This window comes from Drosophila melanogaster, chromosome 2R, assembly GCF_000001215.4.
Source record: "Drosophila melanogaster chromosome 2R".
NCBI classification, from domain to species: Eukaryota; Metazoa; Arthropoda; class Insecta; order Diptera; family Drosophilidae; genus Drosophila; species Drosophila melanogaster.
Window position 1 is genome coordinate 16625061 of NT_033778.4, and position 27664 is coordinate 16652724.

General features: G+C 44.0%; 3 protein-coding genes across 9 annotated transcripts; 1 reads left to right on the top strand and 2 right to left on the bottom strand.

Annotated features, from left to right (window-relative positions):
* Positions 1-232: 232 nt before the first annotated feature.
* Alk (Anaplastic lymphoma kinase) lies at positions 233-14951 on the bottom strand. 2 transcript variants are annotated; one of them, NM_001274098.1, is made up of 9 exons: positions 14686-14951; positions 8799-9843; positions 8021-8714; positions 7458-7950; positions 7203-7390; positions 6959-7136; positions 5859-6892; positions 5592-5799; positions 233-5528 (listed from the first exon to the last, which is right to left on the bottom strand). In NM_001274098.1, the coding sequence occupies exons 2-9, from the start codon at positions 9591-9593 to the stop codon at positions 4013-4015; spliced, it is 5106 nt and encodes a 1701-aa protein (NP_001261027.1). In that variant the 5' UTR covers positions 9594-9843; positions 14686-14951; the 3' UTR covers positions 233-4012. The 2 variants fall into 2 exon arrangements, with proteins under 2 accessions (NP_001261027.1, NP_652600.1); NM_144343.3 differs by lacking the exon at positions 14686-14951 and adding an exon at positions 12588-12915 and having other exon boundaries at positions 1042-5528.
* Positions 14952-16182: 1231 nt separating this feature from the next.
* On the top strand, positions 16183-26065 carry gprs. 6 transcript variants are annotated; one of them, NM_001274100.1, is made up of 10 exons: positions 16183-16632; positions 16992-17136; positions 17883-18062; positions 18438-18596; positions 19686-19803; positions 19862-20193; positions 20257-20397; positions 20601-20647; positions 20822-22045; positions 25753-26065. In NM_001274100.1, the coding sequence occupies exons 3-9, from the start codon at positions 17892-17894 to the stop codon at positions 20943-20945; spliced, it is 1092 nt and encodes a 363-aa protein (NP_001261029.1). In that variant the 5' UTR covers positions 16183-16632; positions 16992-17136; positions 17883-17891; the 3' UTR covers positions 20946-22045; positions 25753-26065. The 6 variants fall into 6 exon arrangements, with proteins under 6 accessions (NP_001261029.1, NP_725599.2, NP_001261032.1 ...); NM_166186.3 differs by adding an exon at positions 18996-19034 and having other exon boundaries at positions 16183-16264; positions 20597-20647; positions 20822-26065; NM_001274103.1 differs by having other exon boundaries at positions 20601-22045.
* Amyrel (Amylase related) lies at positions 26035-27639 on the bottom strand. Its single transcript, NM_057914.4, has 2 exons — positions 26984-27639; positions 26035-26927 (listed from the first exon to the last, which is right to left on the bottom strand). Exons 1-2 carry the CDS (start codon positions 27635-27637, stop codon positions 26100-26102), a joined length of 1482 nt encoding a protein of 493 aa, NP_477262.1. The 5' UTR covers positions 27638-27639; the 3' UTR covers positions 26035-26099.
* Positions 27640-27664: the final 25 nt, after the last annotated feature.

Here is a 27664-nt window from a genome sequence, read left to right on the forward strand (position 1 = left end):
TTAGTTCTCATTGGCCATGGCAAGAATTTGAATTTAGTAATGAAAATGAATGAAAATAAATGAAATATATAAATTGAAAAAAGGAACAAATTCCGATCTAAAAAATGGATTTAATAAATGAAAATTACAAAGAAAATTCGACGGAAAATGGCTTTTTTAATAGCAGCGGAACTAAGTGAAAACGCATTTTTTTTTATTGTTTTTGTACACATGAATTTCATTTTTATTATTTCTCTCAGTTTTTGTCATTTCGCATTTCCAGCGCTTAAACGCTACCAACTTTAAAATTGTTATCCACTCCATAGCGCCAAATATATATGCCATTAAGATATACTTATACTTGTTTTTCTTTCGATTTTGCTTTGTGAAATGTGTGCTTATGCTTAGATAATTCAAAACTAGTCCTCGCGACTCACAGCAAAGGAAAAGCAAAGAAAATGTGAAAATACCAAGTTGAGAGTAGGTAGTGGAGAGTGAGGGGTTGGGTGGGTGTTTGGGTGGTAAGTACGACGGGTAGCGACGGAAAAGTGTGAGTTATATGTTTCTTAGCTGATATTTCTCTATAGGCTTAGACCGAATCGAAAATTATACTATATGAGTGGAGTTTTCAAGTTTGTGGTTCGCGTTCTTCGCCCGCCATTGTTCTTCAGCAAGTTATGACACATTGGATTCGTTTTGCTTTCGAGTGTGGTAGTTGCTCTAAATGGACATTTTGCTGTTTGGTTTGCTTATGCTGTTATTCTATTATATATATATAACTTGCCACCAATCCATCACTCAATCGATCCAGCTTACAAAATGTGGTTCTAGTCTTTGCGTTTCTGTTTTTTCTTTTTATTTATTATTCACTTAATTCTTCTTCTTTACCCATTAAGTGTAACAAAATAATTTACGATTTTTAAATGAAAACCATTAATTTTGTATTTATTTTAGTTATACTTTATAGCTAGAGCTAAGTTTAAGCCTGTTTGTTTGCATGCACTAAACTTGCATTCCATTTTTTTTCCTTTTGTTTTTTTCGTTTTTTCTGTTTTTTTTTTTGTAGTATATAAAAATACCATTTATTGTGTGATCGTTTTCTTATTTCACTTCTTACGTTTTATTTTTGGTTTAAACATATATTTAGTACATATCATTTGTGTTTATTTCTCTAAACTTCGTTGCGAATTTGTTATTGTTGAGAAATGAAGTGTTTGCAAAGCTACTGATATTCCCATCAAAATCGTGTATGCCAGCAATTTATCTCTTCGAAAGTAAATGCCTTGACCTGGTTCTAAGCTTCAGAATCATTCAGATCCCCGACAGCAAGTCCCATTGCGAAAGAATTGAACTAAACTTTAATGATCAATTCATCTACATTCTATGAAAACATCTCAATCTGTTGCCGAACTTTCGAATCGTAACGATTCACACATTCATTAAGACCCTAACTTAGCAATCACAAACCGATCTGCAATGGAATTGCAGGAATTTCCTTGCCCGAATCAAAGACCCGAAATATCGACCAGCTCTTGGGGCCAACAATCAATCAATCAATCAATCAATCAACAACGATCCGTGGATATATGCATATGTAACTCTTCTCTTTCAGGTTGTGGGCTTTAGGTACACAAGGTAATGTCATCAGGGTACAAAAATGTGTGGGAGTCCTGTGCGCAGGCGTCTGTGTTTTATACATATGTATGCATGTATACGGAAAGGATCTGATGGAGATGTGTGTGTGTGTATGCACTTCGGTAAGACATATATTCTTACTTTAGATGCCGCGGCACAACCATAATAGGTAAAAGTAAAAAAAAAGTTCTGATTTAAGTGTTAAGACTAGGTGTAAAGCCGTGGATGCTGAGATATATATATATTCGTTTATATTCGTACACTTATTGAGCATTCGATTGTGAGCATTCATTGGTAGATTTGTATTTATTTCTGTTCTTTTTTTTTTAAATTGTTTTCATCGTTTGTACATTTTTTGTTTGGGATCCGGTATTTCTATGTGACAAGTCCGCATGTAAAGTATAATGTAAATTTTATAGTCAGCCGTTCTTTTGTTTTTCATTTTATCTTGGTACAATACTTTGTAAAATGAAACGAACAAAATTTATATCTTAAGTTGGGTAAAATATGTTTGAGTGCAATACATGCAATTTATAGTAATTTCAAATTCGGATTTTCTATACAAAATATCTTTTTAATGAATTTTTTCTTGCTATGTATAATAGAAATGAAAACAAAAGCTCGACTGACTATTGATGTAAGAGCTATGCAATTATAATTGTAATATACACGATTTTTGATTCTCGCGTATTCAGCATTTTAATTTACGGTTCGCTATAGTCGCACATACATATCGGATATATAAGTTGATTATACATATGTTTATATACGAGAATATGTTTGCGTGTATATAAGATGTTTGCGCATTTAACAGTAGACTTGTACATAAAGCAAAACATAGACATAACGTTTATCCTCTTATATATTTTACGGTATCATTATCTAAATATGTATATATTTATATTTTTCGATTTGTTGTTTTAAACACAAACTCAATTGTCTTAGAACTAATTATACATATACATAAATGCATATGCATGTATACCTACCTCAATATATAGTAAATTAATTTTGGCTCTTGCGAGCCTCGTTCTTGTATAATTTATTTACTTCTGCTTGGTTAAATATTATGTTGTCGCCTCACTTGTATATCGTTAATATATCTTTATAAAAATTATATAATTTAAAGCTTGTTTGTTACGTTTCAACTAAATTTACATAATTTCGAATTCCGATCAACGCCTGATAAAAAAGAGCATTAATGATGATGAACAAATACAGGGCTGTGCTGAAAGAATATTGTACAACATTTTAAGCAACTCAGGTCGAGCTGAGAGTCGTTGCGTCACCTTTTGTTTTGTTAATGCTAGTTTTTGTTTTTCAAACATACAACTGAATTTTCATAAAAATCACCCTGTAAATTGTAGTTTTTCATTAATCGCATTACACGCTACGGTTTTTGGTTTTTTTTTTCATTTATTTGCCTTAGGTCTAATCAAATACATACAATATACGTAATTCGCTACGACGGAAGCTTGTTATTTACACTAAATGTAATTTGTTCGGAGTAAACAATACAGGAATCGAGAATCCTAAATTAAAAAAATATCCTATGTTAAAAACATATTGTATGTGTTGGCATATCTGTTTGACTACATTTGTGGTATTATTGCGAACTTTAAATGAGCAGCTTTGACACTTTGAACTACTTTGAGTTGGCATCTTGGTTCCCGATTCTGGACTGCGTATTATTAAAAATAAGCTAACGTTTCGCACTTTCTTTTTTACTTTAGGAATATTGTTTGGCATTTCAGTCATCAGCTTAAAACGTTAACGAAGGGTATGGTAACTAAAGGTACAAAAAAAATAGTTAATTTAAATTATGGGTAATTGTAAAACTTAGATACAATTAATATATACAACCTCTCACAAAATGTTGTGTAACCTCCGTTAAATTTTTTTCTTTTCTTGCAAAACTAATATTTGGTAAAAAACTAAACTATACACATATTCCAACTAAGTTTACGTGTTAGTTGCAGTTTTTGTTTTTTGTAGTCCGACGTTGGTTTTTTCATTCTACGCAATACAAATTTAAGATTAAAATACAATAAAATTTTTTTGAGAAGTTCTCACTCTTTTTTTGTTATCTCAATTTTCTTTTTTTCTCTTTGTGATTCGAGAGTAAATTTATTTAATGCGCCAGTGAGGCGCCAGCAAATTGTGATTGCTCCAACACAAGACGAATTTTTAGGGGCCGCGAAGTCTTCTAAAATCAGTAATCTTACTCGAAAGTTCAGATTTGACTTACACCGTTTTGCTTTTTATAAAGATTTTAAAAATCTTTATAAAATATACGATTCGGCTCTCTTCTCTTTCGAAATCCAAATGATTTGGAAATTTATGTTCTTCATCTGTGATGTATAATCCTGATCTTAATGTATCAAACTTTCGAGTGTTTTTAACAACTGATTTCGGAATGATTGTTGTTGTCCTTGTATCGCTCCGCGTAACCCTGAATGGTGAAAGGTGAATCGGCACCACCCGATCCCGTCGAGACGTCCCCGTTCATCACCGTTCCATTGCCAACCACACCATTGATGACCTTGGCCTCGGCTTCGTTTTTCACCTGAACATTGGCATACGACTGCTTGGCATTTCCGTTGGGCAAACTCTTGGTCAGTGCCGAGGGATCCAATGTGATGCCATCAAGCTGCGAGGCGAAGGACAGCGGTGGTTGGATGGTCGTTGGTGTGGGCTGTGGTGTGTCCAAACTGATCAGTTTGGCCTCCTCACCGCCGGCCAATGGAACATCGTGGCCACTTCCAACCACTGGTGGTTCCACCTTCGAGTTAGGTAGTATAAATGACGTCTCCCAGCAATCTCCGCTGGTCGGTGCGATATTCTCCACCGGCCTTGGATGTGGTGCGGCGGGCGATGTGACCGCCGGCGGAGTGCAGGAGCTCATCTGCTGGCGTTGCAATTCTGGCACGTAGCCCGAACCACTGGCCATCGATGGATTGTTGCTGCCGCCGGGTGGCAAAGGTACCAGATAATCCGGCACCGCCAAACAGAACTCCTCGCCATTGGGCGGCCGGATGACTGTGTCGTCCCGTTCGGAGGCTGTGGGTCCCAGAATATTGGGCAGAGGAGCGTTCATTATGCTGGCATCCTGGGTGCAGGCGGTCAAATGCTCCAGCAACGTAATAAATGTGGGCCGATCCTCGGGCGTGGGATTCCAGCAGTCGGCCATCACCTTGTATATGGAGACGGGACACTCGGTGGGCGATCCCAGTCGACCGCCACGCACAACCAGCTCCATTACCTGGGTGTTATGCTGGCCGGGATATGGTGAACGGCCCAGACTGAAGACTTCCCACAGGAGAATGCCAAAGGACCAGACATCTGTTTTCGAGGTGAATATGCCATCGAGGAAGGCTTCCGGCGGCATCCATTTGATGGGTAGCATCGCCTTGCCTCCCTTGCGATAGTAGTCCGATCGGTAGATATCCCGGGACATGCCAAAATCGGCGATTTTCACAACGCGACCAGGACCCTTACTGCTCAGCAGACAGTTCCTGGCGGCGATATCCCGATGGATGAAGCGTTTACTCTCCATGTAGCGACATCCTTTGGCCACGTCGAGGGCGCAGAAAAGCAGATCCTTCATGGTTAAGAGGGAGGGACGCTCTGGAGTATTCCTGTTTTCGCGCAAAAACTTCTGTAGATCCCCGCCAGCAAGAAGTTCCAGGACAATATAATACGGCTGACGGTCAAAGCAGACTCCTATTAAATGGACCATATTCGGGTGATTGAACTTGGCCATTATGGCCGCCTCCTTCAGGAAATCCTCCTCCTTTTCCCGCTTGGGATCTTCCCGCAAGGTTTTCACTGCCACGCCCATTTCCACAGCATCTCCGTCTCGATGGCGATATAATGCCATATATACCTCTCCAAAAGCACCTTTGCCCAGAGCACTGAAAACGATTGAATCACATTTGTAGATCACATAAGGTTATATATTAGATTAAGTTACTCACTTGACCAATTGCAGACTATCGCGTGCCACCTGGGGCAAGCTATTGACATCAATGTGACCATTGAGAATACCATCACATCCATAGTTGGGGTTAAAGTTATTCAGATTGGAGTCGTCGATATTGTTGCGCAAACGGGTAAGTTGAAGATCCTGCTCCACGAGCATCTTGTGGCGCTTCTTCGATTGTTTCTTCCGTTGATAGCGATTATCTAATGTAAAAAGAGAATATCATTTCCATTCATACAAACAGAATTTCTTGAATACTTACATAGCATAAAGATGAGCGCAGCTATGCAGATGAAGAGCACGGCAAGCGAGATCATTAGGATGGAAACCAGATACTGGAAGGAGGACTTGCCCGCCTCCTCGCGGATCTCACAGGCGGTGTGATTGTCCCGTTTTAAGCTCCAGCCATCTGGGCAGATGCACCGCACCTTCGATCGGAACTCATCCAAGGCCACGCACCTATAGTCGCATCCACAGCCCTCGATTGCCGGAATAATGATGATGGCACCTGGTCCACTGCTAGCGCCGGCATGTATTTCACTAATTTCCCGAAGACTTCGACTGGGGCTGATGTACGAACTTCCGCCCTCGCCATTCGACTCGGTTAGGTAGACATCTCCGCCAGCGTAGCCGCCACCGCCTCCTCCAGTATTGCAGCCACCACCGCCACCACCAAATCCACCTTGGCCATGTCTGTGAACAGAAGTTCCATTGTCCGCAAGTTCCACATAACAGGAGTGTCCACCTCGACCGCCCTGGAGAAGGGCAGCTCCATAGGTGGGACTCAGGGCCTGGTCCTCTTTGGCTCTCCATCCACCACCTGGACCAGCTGTCTTCTTATTCAAGGGCTCTCCATTGATCTGTCCACTTTCTGGAGCCTGAAGGGGCTTCGCCTTTTGACCATGCTGGAAGTCCTCATCAATGTATTGGCCAATTCCCAGACCTCCTCCACCGCCAGCTACCAAAAGAGGGACTGCCTCATTTTTGGCCTGATTGAGAAGGAACACGTAGGAGCCACCACCACCGCCGCCGGCACCATTTTCGATATAGATATTCTTGACCATATCCTGTTTGGAACGGAAGCTATATTGGGCTAAGTCCAAGTCGTGATCGGTTCCGCAACCAGCTTCCTTCAGAACTCCCATGGACTTGATGCAGGCGTTCTCGCCCTGCTGTCCCACGAGGAAATACAGTTCCTCATTTTTGTGAAGTTCCAGAATGGCCACAGCCACGGATCCTCGAGAGCTGCCTACGCCACCCGAACCCAGTCCTCCACTGGCGCCTTTGGCAATGATTCTGCGAATGAATGCGATACATTAAATTTAGCATAATGGTGAAGATTTAACAATGAGTTATGCATACGTGTAGTGTCCTTCGTGGGGTACCTTCCACTTCTGCATGCCCTTGTAGCTGCTCTGATCTTCCACCACATGGACTTCCCGCAGGACATGTGTCTTATTTTGCTCCCTGTAGGCAGCTTCACATTGCGCCTGGGAAGGTCCTATCATGCCACGAGTGTCACAGGTGGTTAACTCAAGATCTAAAAAGAGGGGTGTACATTTCATTTAGAACTTCTCATCAATTGGTTTCTAAACTCTCAACTTACAGTTGGTATATTCAAAGTCTTTATAGGTTGGACTCTTTAGATTCTGTCGGACATCCCAGTAGTTGTAGCCACCTAGATGATCTTCTGGTATATTGAGGCCAAAACATTCGGGACTCAGTGAGAAGTCATCCACAGCCACATCTGAGTAGATTCTCATGCCCATGCGAGCTTCAAACTGAAGATAGTATCTAAAGAAGTTTGACAATTAAATTGATTAGTTCAGTTCTAAAAAGTGATTTTAATTATAACACTTACTTGGACGTTATGTTAGGCAGTACATATTCCGCTCTCATCCAATCGCTGCCCTGGTTTTTGGTGCTCCACCACAGTGTAGTGGTGATGTTCTCCTTTTCCTTCATCTCCACCACGGAGAGATTGATACTGCCCGGATTCTTGCCGAATTGATGAATGAAAAACCTCACAACACACGAGTTACGATAGGGAGAGTCCGGGTTTCCATGTACCGATGGCGGCGGATTGAAGGTCTTGCTAACCATAATCGCATTGCTGGCAAATCCAATAATCGAATTCTTTTCCGAGTTGTTCATATGCTGATTCATATTGACCAGCATATAGTATCCACTGGTGTTGTTCTGCAGGTGCTGCATTGTGTGATCCCCATCCGGTCCCGTATCGTGGGTGGGAGATGATCCCGTGTGCCGTGACCAGGTGAGCGTCGTCTTTCCCGAGTCCCGCCAACCGCACCAGTCCTCCTCGAAGTCACAACGACCGCCATAGGGTATTTTATCTGAAACAGATTAAAATCATAGATTTGAATATACATTTTTATGCGGTCCTAAGCCCTAAGTTTTACTAACCACATGACTGCTGCTCGTCCTCCGCCTCATCGCAGTCCCTGGTAATGTCGCAGATTCGTGGTAGATGGATACACACGGGCACCTTGCTGGAGGTGCACTTCACCTGCGAGGTGCTGCACTTCTCCGACTTTGTACCCTCGGGAAAACAGTTAACCATGCGCAGGTTGTCCAACGCCACATGACCCTTCTGGCCCACTCTCAGATCGGGAACCACCTCGAAAACGATGCGGAAATCGCGGGAAACGCGACCCAGGCGATATACCTTCCTGGTCCATTGGCGCACATTATCGCCCAGAATTTCGGCCGGAACCCAACTGCTCTCAGCCGTGTGAAGTAGTTCAACCACCACCCGCGAAAGTCCGTGACTCATGTCGCTCTGGTGCATGTAGACCTCTAAAAAGCACTTCTCCATCGTGGTGCTAAATTCCGGTGAGGTGAGATTCAAGGGTCTTGAAGAGGGGTTCACGCGGGCGTACAGGAAGTGACCGTTCGCATCGTCGATACTATCGGCTGCAGGACCTGGCAGTAGTCCTGTGAGATTCCTTTTCGACAATTCCGTTCCAGTTATAACTTGAAAACCATCCGAATAGTTGCCCCAGGTCCAGCTGCACGGGGTCTCGAAGTTGCACTTCACGCCAAGTTCGTACTCGTACTCTGATGATGGTGTGGCATCCGTGTGAGGAGCATAGGTGTTCTAAAAATCGAAACAGAATGCATAGATCAGTACGATTCATAAATTTTATCTAAATCTAATCTAAAGCCCTTAAAAATAACTCACCGCATTTGGTGATGTATCTCGTATACGATCCTTGATTTCTTGCAGTGGATCTGCCGACGAGGGCTGTGGATCTCCTTCAAAGTTTCCGTGCGTCACCCCGCCAGCAGGTTCATCTGCCTGGTTGAGGGCCTTCTTCAGCTTATAGAGCTCGCTGATGGAGTTCTTTCGATTTGAGCGCTTGGGCTGGTCGTCTACACCGGCGTACAGAGGAGGGAACCTTGTCGAGTAGGGTCCGCCAAGGGGACCGGCTGTCATGGCTGCCATTCCACTGGGCTGCCTCAGCTGGTCGTATAACGCTCCGTACCGATCCGCAGATCCTAGGCCCTGACCCAGGCCATCTATACGTCCAATGGAAGAGGTGGCGGAGTACGAAGGATAGCCGGATCCTCCGCCGGAAATACCTCCGCCCGGACCACCAACCGATGGATTCATAAGCTCCTTTCGAAGGGATTCCATGCCTCGCCGCCCGCCGTTCCCACTGCCTGGGCGTTGGGCCATCTGAGCCAGTCGCCGCTTGTTATCCCTTCGCGACCCTGGCGGTGCCGCCTCGTAGTCCTCGTATTGTGTGGCCACCGGCAAAGTGGGTTGTGGCAGGGGCAAAGGCTGCTCATGGAGCCTGCCATTGCGCAGTTGCTTTCCCCCGGATGCACTTGGCCAGCTGTTAAAACTGGGATGCTGGGACATCGGCAGGGAGCTGAAGGTGTGGTTCATGATCAGCGGTCGCTGGGCGAACGAGGGATCCACAAGGAGGGATAGGATGGCCAGCACCACCACCAGCTGCCTGAGCTGTGGCATATTTGAAGCCACTCCTTTTAAACGACTTTTCACTAGAAGTAGGGTCAAGAATTCTTTGCCAGAAATTCCTTTAAATGTATGATTTGTTTTTATGGTGTGATGATATTCCGCTGCTTAACTCCTCGATAAAGATTGCGACCACTTGGCGCATTTGAAGTTCTTCAAGTGCAGACAGCTCATTGCTAAAAACCCTTCACCCAAAGGTGGGTATTTCCTCTCTTCCTAATTAATTGCCTCCTCTGTCGTGATTCTGTAGATAAAATGTGAAATTTGTTAACTAAAATGTACAATTAATCAACCCTAATTGACTTTTGACTTTTAAGCAGAGATAAAGCAGCCCACGTAATGACATTTCATAATGCACGGGGTTTTAGGATTTAGCCAACCCACACATCCACATGCGTGCCTTTTCAAAGGACCAGCACACGAACCCCTCGCCCTGGCGACGGATCTGCTGTGCTGCCCCCTGCAGGCAAACATTTTGACAATTGAAGCCCAAGGCCCTAAAATCCAATAGGGAAGCCTCCATGTGAAAATGTGTTTTTCGTGGAAAAACGAATTTTCCCTCTGGCTAAAAGGGACCAATCGATGGCAGGCCCTCTGATTACCTGGCAAAATTTGAAGTATATGCAATCTGTTGGCACAAGTGCACATGCCGATTGCGGTATTCAATTAACTTTGCTCTACTTGGCTTTCTAGTACATTTTGCGTGTATTGTGCGCTGCTTGATATTGCCAAAGTGCTTGGAAATTCGTTTTAATGGATTCGCGGAATTGGCGTAGTACTTAGCCAAAGTATAATATTTTCTTATGTTACAGATAATATTCATTTCACTAATATTTTAATGGAAAAGTATTCGATTTTTGTATTAAGTGGCTTATTGTTTGGGTTTTGTAAAAAATTTTTTTTTAGTTCGTTGATTTTTTTGTACGAAATAATTGCTTTACAGATTGCTTTTGTGAATTTCTCTACATCCATATACATACATACACATACATATTTTTTCAGAATTATTTCTATTCTTGGGCGAATCAATCTACCTCGCTGTATAGATCCAGACATATTCATCTGCTAAAGGGGCGTCATAGAAAATCACTTTTAACATTTCGCTTTTACACAAACACACAGACAATCGCTAATGCTATTTAGCCACATTTTCTTTTCGAGATTTATTTCGCTTGCATTTATTTTATTTTATTTTGTAGCTTGAATTTTGTCTCTCCAATTTCTTTTAAATATTATACTTATAAGTATACTTGCGAGTGAAAGGGAAAATGAGAGATGCTAATGTGTAAGAGAGAATGAGAAAAAGAGATGTAAGAAAGTGATATTGTTGTGGCTGACTAGCCTTTCGTTTTTTCGCATTTTCTATTATTTTGGCCAATACTGCCGAAAAATAAAGCAAATATATATATTCCATATTGGGAAAGCGAAAAAGTCGGGAAATTTTCCACACAAATAAAAAGAAAGTTTCTTGGTATGTGTGTGTGTAACTTCATAGTACGCAAAGTATGCAATACAAAATGGCTGTCGCGAAAACAACAACAAAACAGAATTGTAAATACACACACACACGCTCAAAGAGAGCCAAAACACGCCTCGTAAAAAGCAAAAAAAAAAGCGAAAATTGTAAAGTAGCGAGAACTCGATGGTTTTCACCTCCCCATCCACTCTCTTCGGAGATGTGCAGCGAGTGCAGAAAACGGAAACGCAACTGAAGCTGAAAGTCCTGCGAGTAACGGTAAAGCGGGAAAGCGGTAAGCCAACTAGCTGAAACTACACATGAATGCAAAAGGACCTTCCCCAGCCACCATTTCAACAGGAAGCCAACTCGAGTTGAGGCAAAAGTTCAAGACACGGACAAGTGGCAGAGTTACGGGGGTTACGATGCTGAGCGAAGACCACTCGAAAATTCGAATTTGCGGGAATTTTTCATCTGGATTATAATTGGGCAAGCACCAAATAGATATACATATGTACCTATTATGAAGATCAAGTTGAAACTAAGAGTGGGTCAAACTTTTTAAATAATTTTTAGTTATACTTCTACCTTTAATCGTTAGAAATGTTGATTTCAATTCAAGTAAGGTTTATCTTATTTTGAAGCTAACTTTCTACTGCCAGGATACTATAATCGGTCCAAACTCATATCTAAAATAGATATAGCACTTAAAAAGTACTTAAAGGGTATTTCTTTAAGTTTGAAATATAACTATTATGTAAAGTTTATATAAGAGTTTTGAGAATCAAATCTATTTGTGCAGGAAACATTGGAAACAATCCATATTTATGTTATTTCAGTGTCTGTGCACATTGAGTTATTACCCGAAAACTAGTCAATTAATACAGATATTACTCGACATAATAAAAATGTTATTGTGTTCTTAACCGAAGTTTTCCAGAAATAATAAAAAGAAAATTAAACGGAAGCCACAATAATATAGTCCAAATTTCGAACTGAAGCAACAAAAGAGCGCTAGCACATGGACAGTATCCTTGGTCTGTATATCGTATTTTGCAGATACACACACATTGCCGCCATAGGAGCAGGACCAGCAACAACAACAACAACAACTACATTAGAAGGAGCGAGTGGGGGCTGCGTCAACGTCGCAAATATTGCGCTGCCCTCTGTGCCCGACTCCAATTTAGATGGCGATGGTGGCAAGGATTTGCCAGGATGCGAGACGCAGCCTCGGTATCGTTGACTGCGCAGGATACACACACACATAGGACACTCTTCGCTACTAATGGCGCAGACAAATTGTTTTGCGTATCTTACAGATACAGAGCAGCCGAGGCGCACAAAAGATACTACACAAAAAAACACACCACATACACGCACACACACACGCAAGCTTGGAAGTAACGAAATTTTTCCTGCAGCTCAACAAATTTTTCATTCGATTTTTCACTGCTCATCATTATTTCAAATTGAATGCAATGATTTCACATTTCAGTTTCGAATATGTAATCACTTTTACCATTACGCACTGATTTGTGGCTCAACCGAAATTTTCGTAAGCTCTGCTTCTCTTGAATTATGTATCTTTCGGGGAAAAATATGGTTTTTATTCGAAGAATATGAAGTTTTCAGCTACACTTTTCACGTTTCCTTTTCTTTTTCATTTGCTGCTGGTTGTGTTTGCTCTCTTTTGTAGTATTAACTTTTCTAGCACTGTTGTTGATGGTACTACATATATTGGTTTTCTTCAGATTTATCTTCTTTTTTTTTTGGGTATATCTTGTTGTTTTTTTTTGAGGCCGTCTATCCGCGATTCTGAGGGATACTTGCGCGCACGACGCTCGGCAAACGAAGACTGAAATGTGGGGAAATTCGTTAAAGCCCGGCCAGCATCCTAGGCATCGGCATCGGCATCGGCATCTCGCGTCGGTGGCTAAACGAATATCCTGCGCCTGAAATCGAGCCACAGGATACACGAGCGCACAGTTACAGATGCGTTTGGAAATTGAGGAAATTTCTTCTCCGACTCGCTGGATTTTCCACAGAGCTCACTCGTTCTCCACACATTTCAGCCAGCGAAAGCTGTTGCTGTTTCAGATTGCATGTGAAAGTGAGAAAAATGTGATGGAAACGGAAGGGGGAGGAAAGGGAGGCAGCGACAGTGGCGCACTCTGGCGGTCGGCATAAGCCGGGAAATTAATGCAAACTACTGGAAATTGAATTTAGCTCCATCAGCCGCTGCAGTGGCGAAACCCCCCTATTCCGATGGGGGGGGGGGGGGGGCGGGGTGCGATGGGCCTGCTTGTGCGTCAGTTTCAGTCGTAGCTGCGTTTCCTCTTTCAATTTGCAGTGCATTAAGGACCCCATTCTGCGCCTCCTGCGTCCTTTCGTCCGGCGATGTAATATCACCTAATCAGAGTCACGGATGCGACACAAATGCATTTATCTTGGTCCTTTTTCGCCCCTCGGAGATTGTGACGTGCTGGCTTATAAGCCGGACACTTGTAATTTAAGTAAGCCTGGTCTTAACGCAAGGTGCATTTGCCTCGCCACCAACAGGTGCCATTGGCCAGGTTTGCAAAGGCCCGACTTGCACTTCGCGGAAACCTAATTGAATTTTCTGCTTTTCAATGGTAATTTGTAAATGAAATCAAAAAAAATAAAATAATAAATGATACATGATGAAAGGTCAAATGGTTACTCGCTAAATATTGAAATGTGCACGAAGGGTTTTTGGGGTCGTTTAAAAACTTGTGTACACAATACTAGTGTACACAATCATAGATGTTTGAAATAAATCTGAATCAAATAATAAATGTTGCATAAACACTGATTAGTGTTTTCTAAACTGAAGTGTTATAAATATTTAAGTAGTAAGTACTAATTGCACAATGTTTTAGCATGCATTATAACATATAAATGTTCATAATTATCCCCAGCTAACTCTTTCCCACATTTCTAAGAAAATTCGATAATACAAAACCCTATTTTCTTTTGCAGAAATAATATTTTTATTTGGCATAAACAACATCAATTAATGACGACAACAAACGGAAATGGGCAACACAGACATAGAGCGACAAGTAAGCGAAAATTAATATAGAATCGCGCAGATAAGAGTACATGTGCAGATATATGTACGTACGTGCGATACTATATCTGTAGAACACGCTAATATATGCAAATATATTTATAAGTGTCGTCGGCAGCTGTAGGAAATCGCAGACAACAAAAAGCAATCGAAAGAAGAGAGAAGAAAAGCGGGCATGATCAGAAGAAAACTCAGCATCCACTTTGACGACTACGAGCGTGTTGAATTTTAAATTTAGTCCGAAAACGGCGGTAAAAAGTCTATATTGTGCCAAAGAATCAAGTAAATCAAATATAAACAACATCTAGCACAGTCGAGTAGACTTCCTTCTATCATTTATAAAAATATAATTGATATTTTTTGATGTTTTCCTCATTTTGGTAAAGCAAACGGGCCCGTAAAATGTTTAGGGATGCGTAAATTGGCACATAAAATATTCAGTATACGCAATTTGCATCTAGCAGATGCACTTCACTATAATATATACATATATATGTTTAAAAATAGTTTTTCGATATTTTAGGGGTAAAACTCACTCAATTTTTCGAAAGGGGAAAAGTGTGCCCGGCACGTGTCGCGGCTGAAGAAAGAGTTTATCCAACTATTTATATCACTTGGTCTTCAATTATATTCACTTAAAGCCGCGCACACGAGCGTGTATCTTGCGGATACCATTGATTTCGCTTTCAGTTTCTCGACTACGAGAACGAGAATCTATGGAATCGCGTAAATATCTGTGTAGTTCCTGTGGTGCTGCAACATCCGTTGGGCGACTGAGAGATGCGACTGTTCGATGAATACTGAATAACAGCAGGCGGCTGAGATCGGCCAGAAGCTAAAGACCGATGCGGAGGCGTCGACCGAAGAACTGGCTACCCGAACTGAGTCCATCTCATCTGGCGACTGCTGAACGAGATATATCTGCTGGTGCGTTCTTCGTGTTTATTTTTTTCTCACGGCTGCCGCATCCTTGGGTTCGTGTGTGTTTGTTTATTTGTTTTCGTCGCGACGTGTCAAGTGGTAATGCAATTGGAATTGACTTGTGCGTTTCACCAATCGCCGCGGGGATGTGGCGTCACGGCCTGGACATTGTGCAGCCTTTAGTCTGACCCCTGACCTCCGGCTGGCCTACCTGCTGTTGCTGCGACTGCTGCTGCTGCCGTTCGATGTGGCTAGTCCGATCAGCCGGAAGATTTATGTTATGTGCGCTGTGCCGCAAGGGGAGATATTTTTAGCCAGCACTGCGACTGTTTCTTTTCGCTTGGGGTAGCTGCGAAAGTAATTAATGATTCTGCGACTGAAGCTGCAATATCTGAGGCAAAACGGAAGTTCGCAAAAACGAAGCTCTGATGATCACAGTGGGACAAATCAGGCGATAATGGCACAAGTTAAAGCTGAAGGAGTTTATTTGTGTACTGGATAATGACTTTCGCTTTACATAGTTTTTAATTTCTTAGAAACATGTAAAATAATTCGTTTCTCAGAAAGAAAGTAGTTCTTGACGCGATCAAAAAATAAACTTATGAAAAATTAGTGCAAAATTGTTACCATCGTTTAATTCAATAAATAAAACACACAAGCCCAGGGAATATGTTTATTTTTAAGATATTGTATTGTATGAATTCCGTAATTCATTGTATTTTCTGTGCGGTCTGTGGTCTTTTTTTCAAGTGCCTCGAGGGTTGCCACCGCACACCGAAATACGAAGCCCTGGGCGGTCGACAGGAGGCGAACGGCGGTCCAAGGAGCGCATGTCAAGTGGTCCGATAGCCCAACTGTCAACTGTCATGGGGTAACTGTCATCCATTAGGCTTGGACATTGTTTATGTTTGGCGGCGCCTGCGCATCGGCGGGATAAACACGCGATGATGCAAACAAGTGGCTGTGGGCCACGTTGCGCTGGCCAGGATTACGGTGGTCTGGGTAGCTGGTGGCCACCACCGTCGAGGCGGATCGATGGCCGTGGGACATGCGCAGAGGCTGCGGACTCGAAAAAGGACTCCTCCTCAGAGGTAGACACGAATATTTTGGCCAGAACGCTTCTGTGCCTCGTGCAAAACGGTTCATTTCTCGTCCAGCAAAACGCTTCTGCTTTCTGTGTGGGTGTGTGTGAGTGTGCGTGTTGGCCGAATGCCTGAGTAGAGAAAAATCTAATTATTGTTAACGGCCCTCAGCTTCAGCACAGCACTTTGTTTTTTGCATTAAGAAATATTTACGGCCTGCGGCAAATCCAATTGCTCTTTTCTGGACATCAACTTTTGTGTGACTGCAAGGACGAGTGATTGTGCTCGGTGTTGCTTCTGTTGCCTTGGTTGTGTCACCAACATACACGCAAATAACACACAAGCACACATCATACACACACACACATACACACACAGCGCAATCCTTGGAGAAAAGTGAAAGTGAGACGCCCCAGCGACCCGGAAATCGGACAGCTTGGTATTTTTCGCATTTGGCGCACAACTTGGCTGGGAAAAAAAGTTAGTGGAAAACCCTCAGCTGCAAAAGTTTCAATCATTTTCCACACGTTAAACGAAATCCAATCAAATTTTACCCCCTCGCTCGACCTTCTCTTTTACTCTCTCTGATTTATGCGTGGCATATACAACATTTTCGTATTCCCTTCTTACATTTTTTGGCACACATTATACACAGCACAATTTTTTGGTATCCAAAAGCCCCGCGCCCTTCGTCTCTTTAACCTTCAGTTTCTGGCATGCTGTAAATTGTGAACTTTTCCTAATCCTTTATCGTAAACCTCTGTAAATATTTTTGAAAGTGTCTTGGCAAGCGTTTTTTTATTCCATTTTTCTTAATTTACTCGATTTTGCAATTGCAGTCGAAATGATTTAATATTAAGCTAGCAAACGGATTTAACTAATCCGTTGCTGATAACAAAAACTTTATGTGTAAAATTCAACTTACAAAAAAAAAAACAATATCTGTGGGAAGAGGTGCCAGAATCTGAATTCACCCTGCAACAGGTAAGTTGGCTATGTGGGTGAGTTACACATATGAAAAGAAAACTTTCCAAGTCATTTTATTTGATCGATATTTGTTAATGAGCGAACAGGTAAATTAATCTTTGCTTCGGGACAACTTTTTGCCCGAACAAAAGTTTTCCAATTTTCAATGCATGCTCTCTTCGCTGTTTCACGTAAACTTTCCCCAAAGTATGCAGCAAATTTCTGCATTGCCTAGAGTCCGCCCACCACCTACAAAAATTACAATTATTTTACTGACAGCTCTCAACGGCTCAGTGCTAAAAAATATTTATAGAAATTTCAATTATGCCTAGGATTGCTTAGAAAATACTTGGCCGTGTAGTACAATTCTTAAGACCTTTTAAAGATGCTTAACATACTTGTAAACTCAAAACAGAAGAGCTGTAAATGAAGATTAGCTTAATTAATTAGAATAAGAATTATTTTCGTGGCACTTAATATGTATGGAGACTTAAATTATTAAATATTTCTTAGGAGAAAATACAAATGTACTACCATTATTTCGGATAGGATATCTTGCATTTAGTTTTCTGTCTAGTTAAAATTCAGAAGGAAATAGAAAAATAGGACAAAGGTTGCCAGCCTTGCAATGCATGAAATATACTCCTTTAACTTTTTATTTATTTTGAAAATTAAGGAAGTTTGTACTCCACAAACGAGATGAATAACACCGATAGAAGCTTTCAATACTATTATTATTTATAAATAACTACACATGATTGCAGTAAACCCAGATGCCCGAGGCATTGATTCTACCCGGCATGGCTGACGCAGAGCCGGACCTCTCGACGTTCGAGAACAAGACGGGGCTGGCGGAGGACATGAAGTTCCTGGCCTCCATGCCCGAGCTATGTGACGTAACCTTCCTGGTGGGCGATACCCGCGAACCCGTCTGCGCCGTCAAGGTTTGTGCTCCATGTACTCCTCATTTTTTTTTATTGTGTACCATCCTCTGGGTCCAGAAATCAGGTCACTGCGTAATCGTCGTTCTGGTCGCCTAAATAATTGAGTCCTTTGTATTACGCAGGATGCGTTTCCTTTCATGTTTTACTGGTGGCTAAATAACATCATGCATATATACATCTATATACATCTTTTATGTTTTATGTTTTCAGAAAATATTTGTGTTTAAATGTAGCTTAAATCGAATAAAGTAACTTATTCTAATTTGTTAGAAAATTAAATGGAAATTTATAGATCTTTTTACGAAAATTGTAATGTACGGCAATTGAGATGATTCTGTATATTGGTCTAATTGATTTTCCTCCTCTGATTTACAGGCTGTGTTGGCATCCCGATCCCGAGTGTTTGCCAAAATGCTCTATGCTGCCCCCTCGCCGCAGCGGAAGAGGGAAACCTCCACCAAGGAGAACAAGCTGCGCCTCTTCCTCAAACGCTCCTCGGAGCCCCTGCTCAATCTGCAGAATGCCGCACAACAGGTTCGTATTCGCAGATGTGTTCTATATTCATCCATAATCGATTACCCAGCGGGGGGATTACGTACGTACATATGTATCTATGTATGTATGTGGTGTGTGTGTGAGTGTGTGTGAGTGTGTGAGTGCCGGTGTGATTTTGCATTTTGCCGTGTGGGTCTGCATCATTGGGGTTATTTTCGTAACCACCTTTTGAGTTCCCTTGAGTTCAATTCAGTTTGGTTCGATATCATTATTTTCCGTATGGTTTTCATCCTCTTTTATGTGTAAATACGTCGTGAGCCAGCAAATGCCATTTAACTGATATCAATGTTCTCGTGCCTTTTCTGTTGTGACAACTACCATTCCTCATCGTACTCGTACTCGTCCTCGTTACCCCGCAACCCATATCCGTAATCATAGAGAACCGGTTATACCCAACAATTAGCTCCGATACCCGAGGTAACCAAGCATCAAATACTACCTCTGTGCGTGTTTGTGTATCTGTAGTCGCTGTCGCTGTAACTCTAACTGTAACTGTGTGGGTGTCGTAATTGATGGATGTCCTTTTGATGTCCTTGCAGAGAGAAGCACAGTAATACAATACGTAGTAAAATAAATATAAGTAAACACTGCTGATGCTCTGAACGAAAAACAGTTTAATACCTTATGTAGAGCATCTTTTTATCATTTATCTGCAAGGATATTTAGAACTTCGGTCCTTCGAAGGTGGTCCTACGTTCGTATAAGAACTTTATGCATTTCCGTTGTAATTGTCTAAACGTAGATGTATTGCTGAGTGTGCATCTAATATTATTAATCTTTAAATAAAGGAATGTGATGCCCAGAATGATTGGGGGTAGCTTAAAAACTACTTGTGCTATTTTCTGACAATTTTCCCAACTAATCCTGGCTTCCTTTCAAAGTATTTGTGCGATGATCCTCTGTTGATTCTATTTCTCCTATGCAAATCTAAAACTATCTAAAATAGTTAATCACTATTGGAATGGCTATGAGAAATTATCTACTTTGCACCTGTTCTTGTTATGTTCTCCTCTAGCTGCTTCATCTTTATCTTAGTATTTTACCAATGCTAACATATTGTGAATTTAGCCCTCAGGTCAGCAGCATCAGACGCTAATTATTGAGGAGTTTGAACCCGACGTGTTCCGTCAACTGATCGAGTATATTCACACGGGCTGTGTGACCCTTCAGCCTCGCACTCTGCTGGGTAAATTTAAAAAAATATTTGTAATTGCATTTGGAACTTATAAGAGTAACTTTTTAAGGCGTCATGAATGCCGCTGATTACTACGGCCTCGAGGAACTGCGTCGCGCCTGTGCAGGATTTGTGCAGTGCTGCATCAATGTGGATACCGTATGCGCCCTGTTGGCCTCGGCCGAGCGTTACATTCAGTACAAGTGCACGAAGACCTTGGTTCAAAAGGTTCTGGAGTTCGTGGATGAGCATGGAACCGAGGTGCTTAACCTGGGCAGCTTCACGCTGCTGCCACAGCACGTGGTTCGCCTGATTCTGGCCAGGGAGGAGCTGCGGGCCGACGAATTTACCAAGTTCCAGGCGGCACTAATGTGGAGCAAGAAGTATTATGATAACAATCCGGTAAGGATTTTCTACCAAGGAACTTTAAGTATATTTTTATTGACCTCTTTGCCTGCCCTGCAGAACATCGACATTAAGGAGATCCTGGGCACGTTCTGCGAATACATTCAGTTCCATAAGATACCGGCCAACGTGCTGATGCGTGAGATCCATCCGCTGAACCTCGTTCCGTATGCCATCATCATGAACGCGCTGGCCTACCAGGTGGGTTGCATTGTGCTTTTAGATTGCTTTGCGCTGCTTCCTTGGTGTTTAACTCAGTCACTCACGCCATCATCTGTCCATCTATCTGTCCGCCTATCTTTCTCTCCGTCCATCCATCCAACCATCCGCCGCCACCCATGCGCTCCATTCCGTCCATCCATCCTGTTGTCCCCTTTATGTCTGATTCTACACATTACAGGCAGACCCAGAAAGCATCGACCCCGGAAAGCTGTCTCCCAACTCTAGCCGAGTGAGGCGTGCGCGTCAGAACCAAGGTCGCTCGATGTCGGTCCAGAGCTCCCTAGATCCGTACGGATCGAATACCACCCTCAGTTCCAGCGGCAGCAGCGACCCGACGAGTGGACCGCACCACAGCAACTAACATAAGTTGAACGGCCCCTCCTCCTCCTCGTCGTCCCAGCAGCAACACCATCGCCACCGTCACCACCACCAGTCGCTGCCCAAGATCCGGAAAGCCAAGTCGCAGTCCTTCCGCACGCGACGCAGTCCCTCGGAGCGACGAAGTCCCAATAATGCACCCAATCTGACTCTAAATACCTCGTTGACCTCCGGCAATGGAGAGAAGAAGCGCAGCCCACTGACGCCAAAGAGTCCGGTCATGCCAGTGCCGGAGTCCAAAAGTCCAGGCAGCAGTTCCCAGAAGACGCCCACATCGCTTTCGCGCCAGGGCACACTCCGGGCATCTAATCGACGAAAGAATAGCGGACAGCTATCCATATCGCTGGGCACGCAGGGCAGACGAAGTCCTGTGGGTCTCAACGATCGCAGTCCCCAAGGACGACGGAGTCCGCTCTTCCCGAGCAGCGGATTGAGGTCACCGAACGATCCGATGACTAGTCCCACAGTTAGAAGTCCAACTGGGGAGCCCCGAAGAAGTAGCCCCACATTCAGCGTGCACACACAGGAACGTCGCTCGCCTTTGGGAGCAGTGGCTCCCACAGACTTTGGCTGCCAATTCGGAGTTCCGGGTACCCGAAGGAGTCCCACATCCACGGTCCACGTCCAAGACATGGCCACTGAACCAGAAGAAGCGGGTTTTGTCGGTCTCAAGCGTCCGTCAATAAGCCTCTTCACACCCATATATTTCGCCAGTGAGAAGCGTTCGCCCATGGGCCCGATACCTCCGATAACCGTCTCCAATCCCGCCGAGACTTACAAGAGTGCGGAAAGAGAACGGGAGGCGGCGGAGGCAGCTGCCCGGGAAAAGGAAAAGGAGAAGGAAAAGGAGGCAGCCCAGCCGCAGGAGAAGAAGAGCGTGATGCGCGAGATCCTGGCCTTTGTGAGGAAGCCCTCTAAGCATCTGAGCAGCCGAACCAACCGCTTTGCAAATGCCTTCACCCGAGCGGAATCCGGATCCTCCGGTGGTCCTCTCATCCGGCAGAGCACCTTCTCAGCCAGTCCAGCGGCATCCTCTACGGCCGCCAAGAGCGCTGTCCAAAAGCAAATGTCCGAGGTGGGCTTTGAGCCGAAGATATCGCAGAAATTCACCCACTACGCCAAGATGTCCCTGAGGCTGAGGAGGTCGACGAAACGCGACGATGAGGAAAAGGAGAAGCAGAAGCAGAGTTCAGCTTCCGGATCCAAAAGACCCAGTGCTGACTTAAGTCAGACCAACGCGGATCAGCAGGTAGGTGGATCGTCGGACGAACTGCCCTTCGAGTTGGCCAATGTCCACTTCGAGAAGGTAGGTGAGTCCTATATCAAGCATGAGAGGCTCCGTGAATTGCAAGAACCCGAGGTCGTAAAGGAAGAGGACACAGAAAAGGATGCGGAAGCGGAAGTGGAGGTGGAACAAACCGATGCCGCCATGGCCCAATTCGTGGAGGAGGTCACCAATTCCCTAAAAGTGGTGGCTCTCAACGGCGAAGGCGGAACAGCTGCAGTGCATCACTTCACACGTCGATCGGAGAGCCGGGAACCCATAGAGCCACGAATTAGCGAGGAACGGGAATCAGATTCCAATGACCTAATGATACCAGATGACATGCGCGCCGAGCTGGTAGAGATCTTGAAAGCCTATCCCCCAGAACCAGTTTATGTGAATCTGCAGGCACTGCGGCGGGAGACCGAAGATGCGGATCTGGCCATCGCCCAAGCTGAAGCCGCAGCTTTGGCGGCAGCCGAGCCCGCAAAGAAGCCGCTCCAGTGTCCTACCATCGAGTTTGAGCCGCCGTCGCGCCGCTCCTCCTTCGATCCGCCGCGTTCTCCGTTTTTGGAGCAGCTCCGCAGTCCCGGGGTGGACACGGAAACCGATCTCATAAACCTACAGCGTCTGGATTCCGGGGGCGACAGCTTCGAGCTGGTGGAGAGTAAGTGGAGCAAGTCCAGTCGAGGGGAGTCCAGTTTCGATTGCCCCTATTCGTCCAGGGATACCAGCTTTGACGTTTCCATTTCGCGGTATCAGTCCACTAGCTACGAGGATCAGACCTCCAGCTTTGAGATTGTAGATACCGATGAAAAAGGCCAGGGCAGACGAGCCGTTGATCTGAGGAAGAGCTCCATTGAGCTAGTGGATGCGGAGACCTTCCAAAGATCTGGCTCATCCTGCGGAGGCCGCAAGTCCTCCCTGGAGACCCACTTTGACTACACACCCACCGAGGGCGGTGGTCGATCGCCCAGCCTTCCGTTTCCGGCGATGAGCAAGAAGCAGCGCACGGAGAATTTCCGCCAGCTGCACGTCTCCCAATTCAGTGCCTTCTCCCGGGCACGCAGTCCGTTGTCCCAGCAGACTTCCTCGAACTATAGCTCCAGGGATAGCTACGACTCGAGTGGGTCATATCCCCACGGCTATGGCTATCCACCGGAACCTCAGAGAAGTCCATACGGTGATCCCAGTCGCAAGCACTTTCCCCTGACTGTCCGGCAAAAAGGCGAGGAGGAGCGAGAGGTGCGCACCTTCCTCTGCACTGATCAGAGATGTGCCTCCATCTTCGAGCCGCGACCCAGTTCCGTGCTCACCCAGCAGCTGTCCACCGGGTCCATGTCCACCCCATCGGGCTATACAAACGGCACGCCCAGAATTCCTGGTGCTGCTCCGGTCGGACCGGTTCCCCTGCCCCATCCCAGCGCCCCGCTCTCCTCCTGCGGCTTCTCCAGCGGCAGTGAATTCGAGCCACCGTCACCGAGACGAGCGGCCAGCGCCTCGCCCAAGCACACCTTCACATTCCGCATCGTAATGAAGAAGGTGGACAGCTCGCCGGAGGCATTGTGCCCGGAAAGGCATCGCTCGAGGATTATAGATCGTTACAGGAGGCGCGATAGTCGCCGGAAGCGCATCCATGATGCGGGAAAGAGCTTCTAGGGGACAAGGGGAAATAGTAATGGTAATAGTGGAAACCAGTGATGGGGGGGCTAGTACTTAGATAGAAAACAATGCCAATATACTTGGTAAAATGAAATGTGCTTGAAATATATGGCATATAAATCTAATTTAATTAACTGATCAAATTAATTCTCAAACTCAACAATAACTGCCCTTTACATACTGATGTCTTAGTACGTTATTTCAAAAATACTCAACGTTTGTACGAGAATATCGTACATTAAATTAAAAGCTGTAAATGTAATGCCGAATTGCCCTTTAACGATAAAACATCACCTATTTTAATGTTCAATATGCATAAAATAGTCCTGAATAAGAATCATAGTAAATCAATATCAAGTACCTGTAATTGCATATATGTATTTTCTAAAGTAATTATCACAGTTGTATATGAATACAATATGACATGCCAGGTGCTAAATTATAAACAGAATTTCTATAATATATATGCGTATAATATTTTTTGATTAGTTAGTCCATCGTCTCCCATTACTGGTACCAAAACAAAGTAAACCTCATAAACACTGGCGGCAATCTCTATTGATATCTGTACGATACGCATATATTTTTGACAATCTCGGTGTTGAATCTGTGTAGATCCTAATCGCAATCTCTTAGGGTTAAGGGTTAAAGGTGTCACCGAACAGAAGGCGTTTGGTAATCAAACTTTATAAAATGGTTCTGGTTTTTAGGCCGTTTCAAAAGCTCTACCAAAGGCGCTCGCTTCGGGCCACCGAAGTTGGTTAATCCAGTTTCCGTAACTTCGGGTGTCTGGTACTTATGATCTCTGCTGATTTGTGAAGCAAACCTCGTTCGAACCGTGGTCGCAAACTAATCGATTGCCTAGGCACCAAATGAAATATAGATGAAGTCAAAATGTATATTCTAAATCATTAACAAACTTATGCGCAACAATAATTCCTCCCACGATTTACCTGATTACTATTTAAACAACAATAGATCAAAAGTTTATATATGTATACATGTGCATAAGAGTTCACACTTTGATGTTGTAATTAATGTGAAAACCGAAATCAGAAAGAGATAATATTCTAAGTATTTGTGCATTTTTACGTGGTTCCTGTTATATAGCTATAATTATATGCGTGTTAGCAAACGCGAGTATTACAAATTTTTGATGGCATAATATAATCAATATACATTGTATGATTCTAAATAACCTAAGATGATGATTTAAATCTAAATGTAACCGAACTGCGCTGCTATTGCAAAAGGTGAGACAAGATTTTCTAGTTAGCTCCTAAGACTAAGATCAAAACAAAATTATGCGCATCTGGGTGTGCGTAAATGTTTGTATATTAAAGCTGGACTTGGGGCCGTACTTAAATCTTAAAATTTAGGAAAAGCATTTGCTTTTGTGCCGCGCGAAGAGTGGAAAAATTGTATTACTAAATTAATTAATAATTATTGTTAAACTTTGAGCAACATTTTTGGACTCTGTGTTTGTTAGTCAAAGTTAGTGTAACCCTGAGTAAAGCAAGCCTAAATTTAAGCAGAGTAACTAAAGAATCATAGTTTACAAAGTATACACAGATCTATGTTATATTCTAAGTGGAGTAAGAACCGTTTTTAGCGAGTTACTCCTAAGAAGCAAGATATCAGCATTTTACAGGTAATTACGCTTCATAAGCATTTAATTCCAATCAAATGGTAACTAATCGTACCGATAACCACACATCAAATTGCCACCAGCCGACTTCTTGGGGATCTGAATGGATCCATCGATCCAGAACTACAAACTCGTAACACTCGTAATCGGAATGCCAGTAGAAACGTTGCTATTTTGATTTGTAGTTGCTTGTTTTGAAACTAACCAAACAGTCGCTGACCAAATCGCTTAACAGTTTACCATATTTTCGATCGATTTTCCATTGCGCCTCTGAATGCTTGTGAGAGGTGATCGCCAATGGAGCAAATTGTAGCGATTCGGATTCAATTCCGGCCAGAACACCCAACTACAATTTCACAATGCCAACTTTTTCTATTTGCAGAGCGGGTTTACGTTCACAGTGTGCCAGCTGGATCGGATGTGGATGTAGGCCCAGTTTGCCCAGCTTATATACTGAATACTACATATGTATATACATATATTTAGTATTCCGCTTTTCCGGTTGTTTATTCACAGGATGTCGTTGTCGTGGCATTTGTTAGACTAAGTCCAGTTAAAAACGAATCGAATCGAATCGCGTTAAATACCTTACTTTGCATTTTTATTGCTATTGTTACCGCTCACAAACATACTCGAATAGTTAGAGCTAATACCTTCCAACATTATGTGCGTTCGTTTTTATTGTAATTTGAGACAAAAATAAAGCCCAGATTTCTGTGTTACCTTTACTTAAACTTTGGCATCCACATGCAGGGCCAGTACACCGTCGAAGTCATCGGATCCGATGTGTATATAGCCATAGCCATTCTCGTTCACAGTGACCGATTTGCCGGTGCAGGATCCGTCGATCAGGCTGCCGGAAATCACATCGCAGTAGGTTCCGGCAGGCAGACAGGTATTCAGATCCTGCGACAAATCGTACAGGTTGTTGTTGATAGCCAGGAAGCCCTTGTTGCCGCGACAGAAGGAGATCTGGTTGTCTCCATTGTCCCACCAGCCGGTGATCTCCGTATCCCGAACGGCGTTCTTGAAGCCCACCATCGCGTAGATCTGACGCCAACGATGCTCGCAAATCCAGCCATTCACACAGGCTCCATCCGCATCGAACTCGGGTGAAATTATTCTCTCCTGCGCATCCTGCGGCGGCGGGGTATCGTGGTCATCGAAGGCGAATGAGCTCATCACCCGACTGATGCCGTAGGGATAGGCCAAATGGAAGGCGGTTGCCATTTTGTACTGCCTGGGGGACTTGTAGTTCAGCACGGCACCCGCGTCTCGCTGGTTATCGTGGTTGTCCACAAAGGTCAAGGCCTGACCCGAGGGCAAGAATCCCCAATCGGTTCCCCAGCTCTGCAGCCATTTCAGTGCGTTGTTGCCACGGAAGGCGTTGCCAATCTCCTCGGAGAATCGGAACTCGGTGACGGCACCCAGATCCTTGTACTCATCACGGGAGACGGTTTCGTGACCGTGATCAATTACCTCCTGGAAGATGAAGGGACGGGAGTTGTGAGGAAAGCCGTGATCGATGTTCAGGTTGCTCAGGCTGCTGTAGATGTACTGCGGAAAAAAACACCATTAACTAATCGTTCCAAACTGGGAAAAGCTAAACTCACCTCTAGATCTTCCGATGCCATATGCTTGGCGGCATCCACCCGGAAGCCAGCAACACCCAGTTCGATGAGGTGATCCAGGAACTCAATTAGCTTGCTCCTCACCCAGTCGCTGCTCTGGTCAAGATCCTTGAGGCCAACCAGTTCGCACTGTTGCACCTGGAAGCGATCGTTCCAGTCGGTAATCTCGCAGGTGGGATGGAAGTCCTGTGCGGTGTATGGAACTCCTGGGAAGGATTTCTTACTGGGTTCCGCCTCTGTTCCAGCAGTGCCCACAGCCACACCGTCAAAATCTCCGGACATGTGGTTCAACAGCACATCCACATAGATACGAACACCCACATCGTTGCAACGACGGACCATGTCACCAAATTCCTCCTCATTACCAGACCGAGTGGTCAGCTTGTACGAGATGGGTTGATATCGCTCCCACCACGGACGACCCGCCGATAAGATGTTCTCATTAACGGGGCTCACTTGAACGCCGGCGAATCCTCGAGGTCCGAGAAAACTCTCACACTCCTGGGCAATGTCCGACCACTTCCACTCGAACAAGTGGACGATGGTGTTGCGATTGCCCCACCAATGGGGATTGTGCTGGGCCAGCGAAAGGCTGCCCGCCAAGCAGAGCGTCAGGGTCAAAGCGAACTTGAACATGACCGTATATACTGTGAGTAATCTTCA

Bases quoted from the DNA above. Each gene is read 5' to 3' on its own strand.
- Alk (NM_001274098.1), bottom strand. From the start codon at position 9,593: ATGCCACAGCTCAGGCAGCTGGTGGTGGTGCTGGCCATCCTATCCCTC. The intron at 8,715-8,798 runs GTGAGTTATTTT...TTCGATTTTTAG, and splicing joins GAGATACATCACCAAATGCG to AACACCTATGCTCCTCACAC. The intron at 5,800-5,858 runs GTAAGTATTCAA...TTTTTACATTAG, and splicing joins TGCGCTCATCTTTATGCTAT to ATAATCGCTATCAACGGAAG.
- gprs (NM_166186.3), top strand. From the start codon at position 17,892: ATGCCCGAGGCATTGATTCTACCCGGCATGGCTGACGCAGAGCCGGAC. The intron at 18,597-18,995 runs GTTCGTATTCGC...CCGTAATCATAG, and splicing joins TGCAGAATGCCGCACAACAG to AGAACCGGTTATACCCAACA. The intron at 20,194-20,256 runs GTAAGGATTTTC...CCTGCCCTGCAG, and splicing joins AGTATTATGATAACAATCCG to AACATCGACATTAAGGAGAT.
- Amyrel (NM_057914.4), bottom strand. From the start codon at position 27,637: ATGTTCAAGTTCGCTTTGACCCTGACGCTCTGCTTGGCGGGCAGCCTT. The intron at 26,928-26,983 runs GTGAGTTTAGCT...TTTTTTCCGCAG, and splicing joins TGGCATCGGAAGATCTAGAG to TACATCTACAGCAGCCTGAG.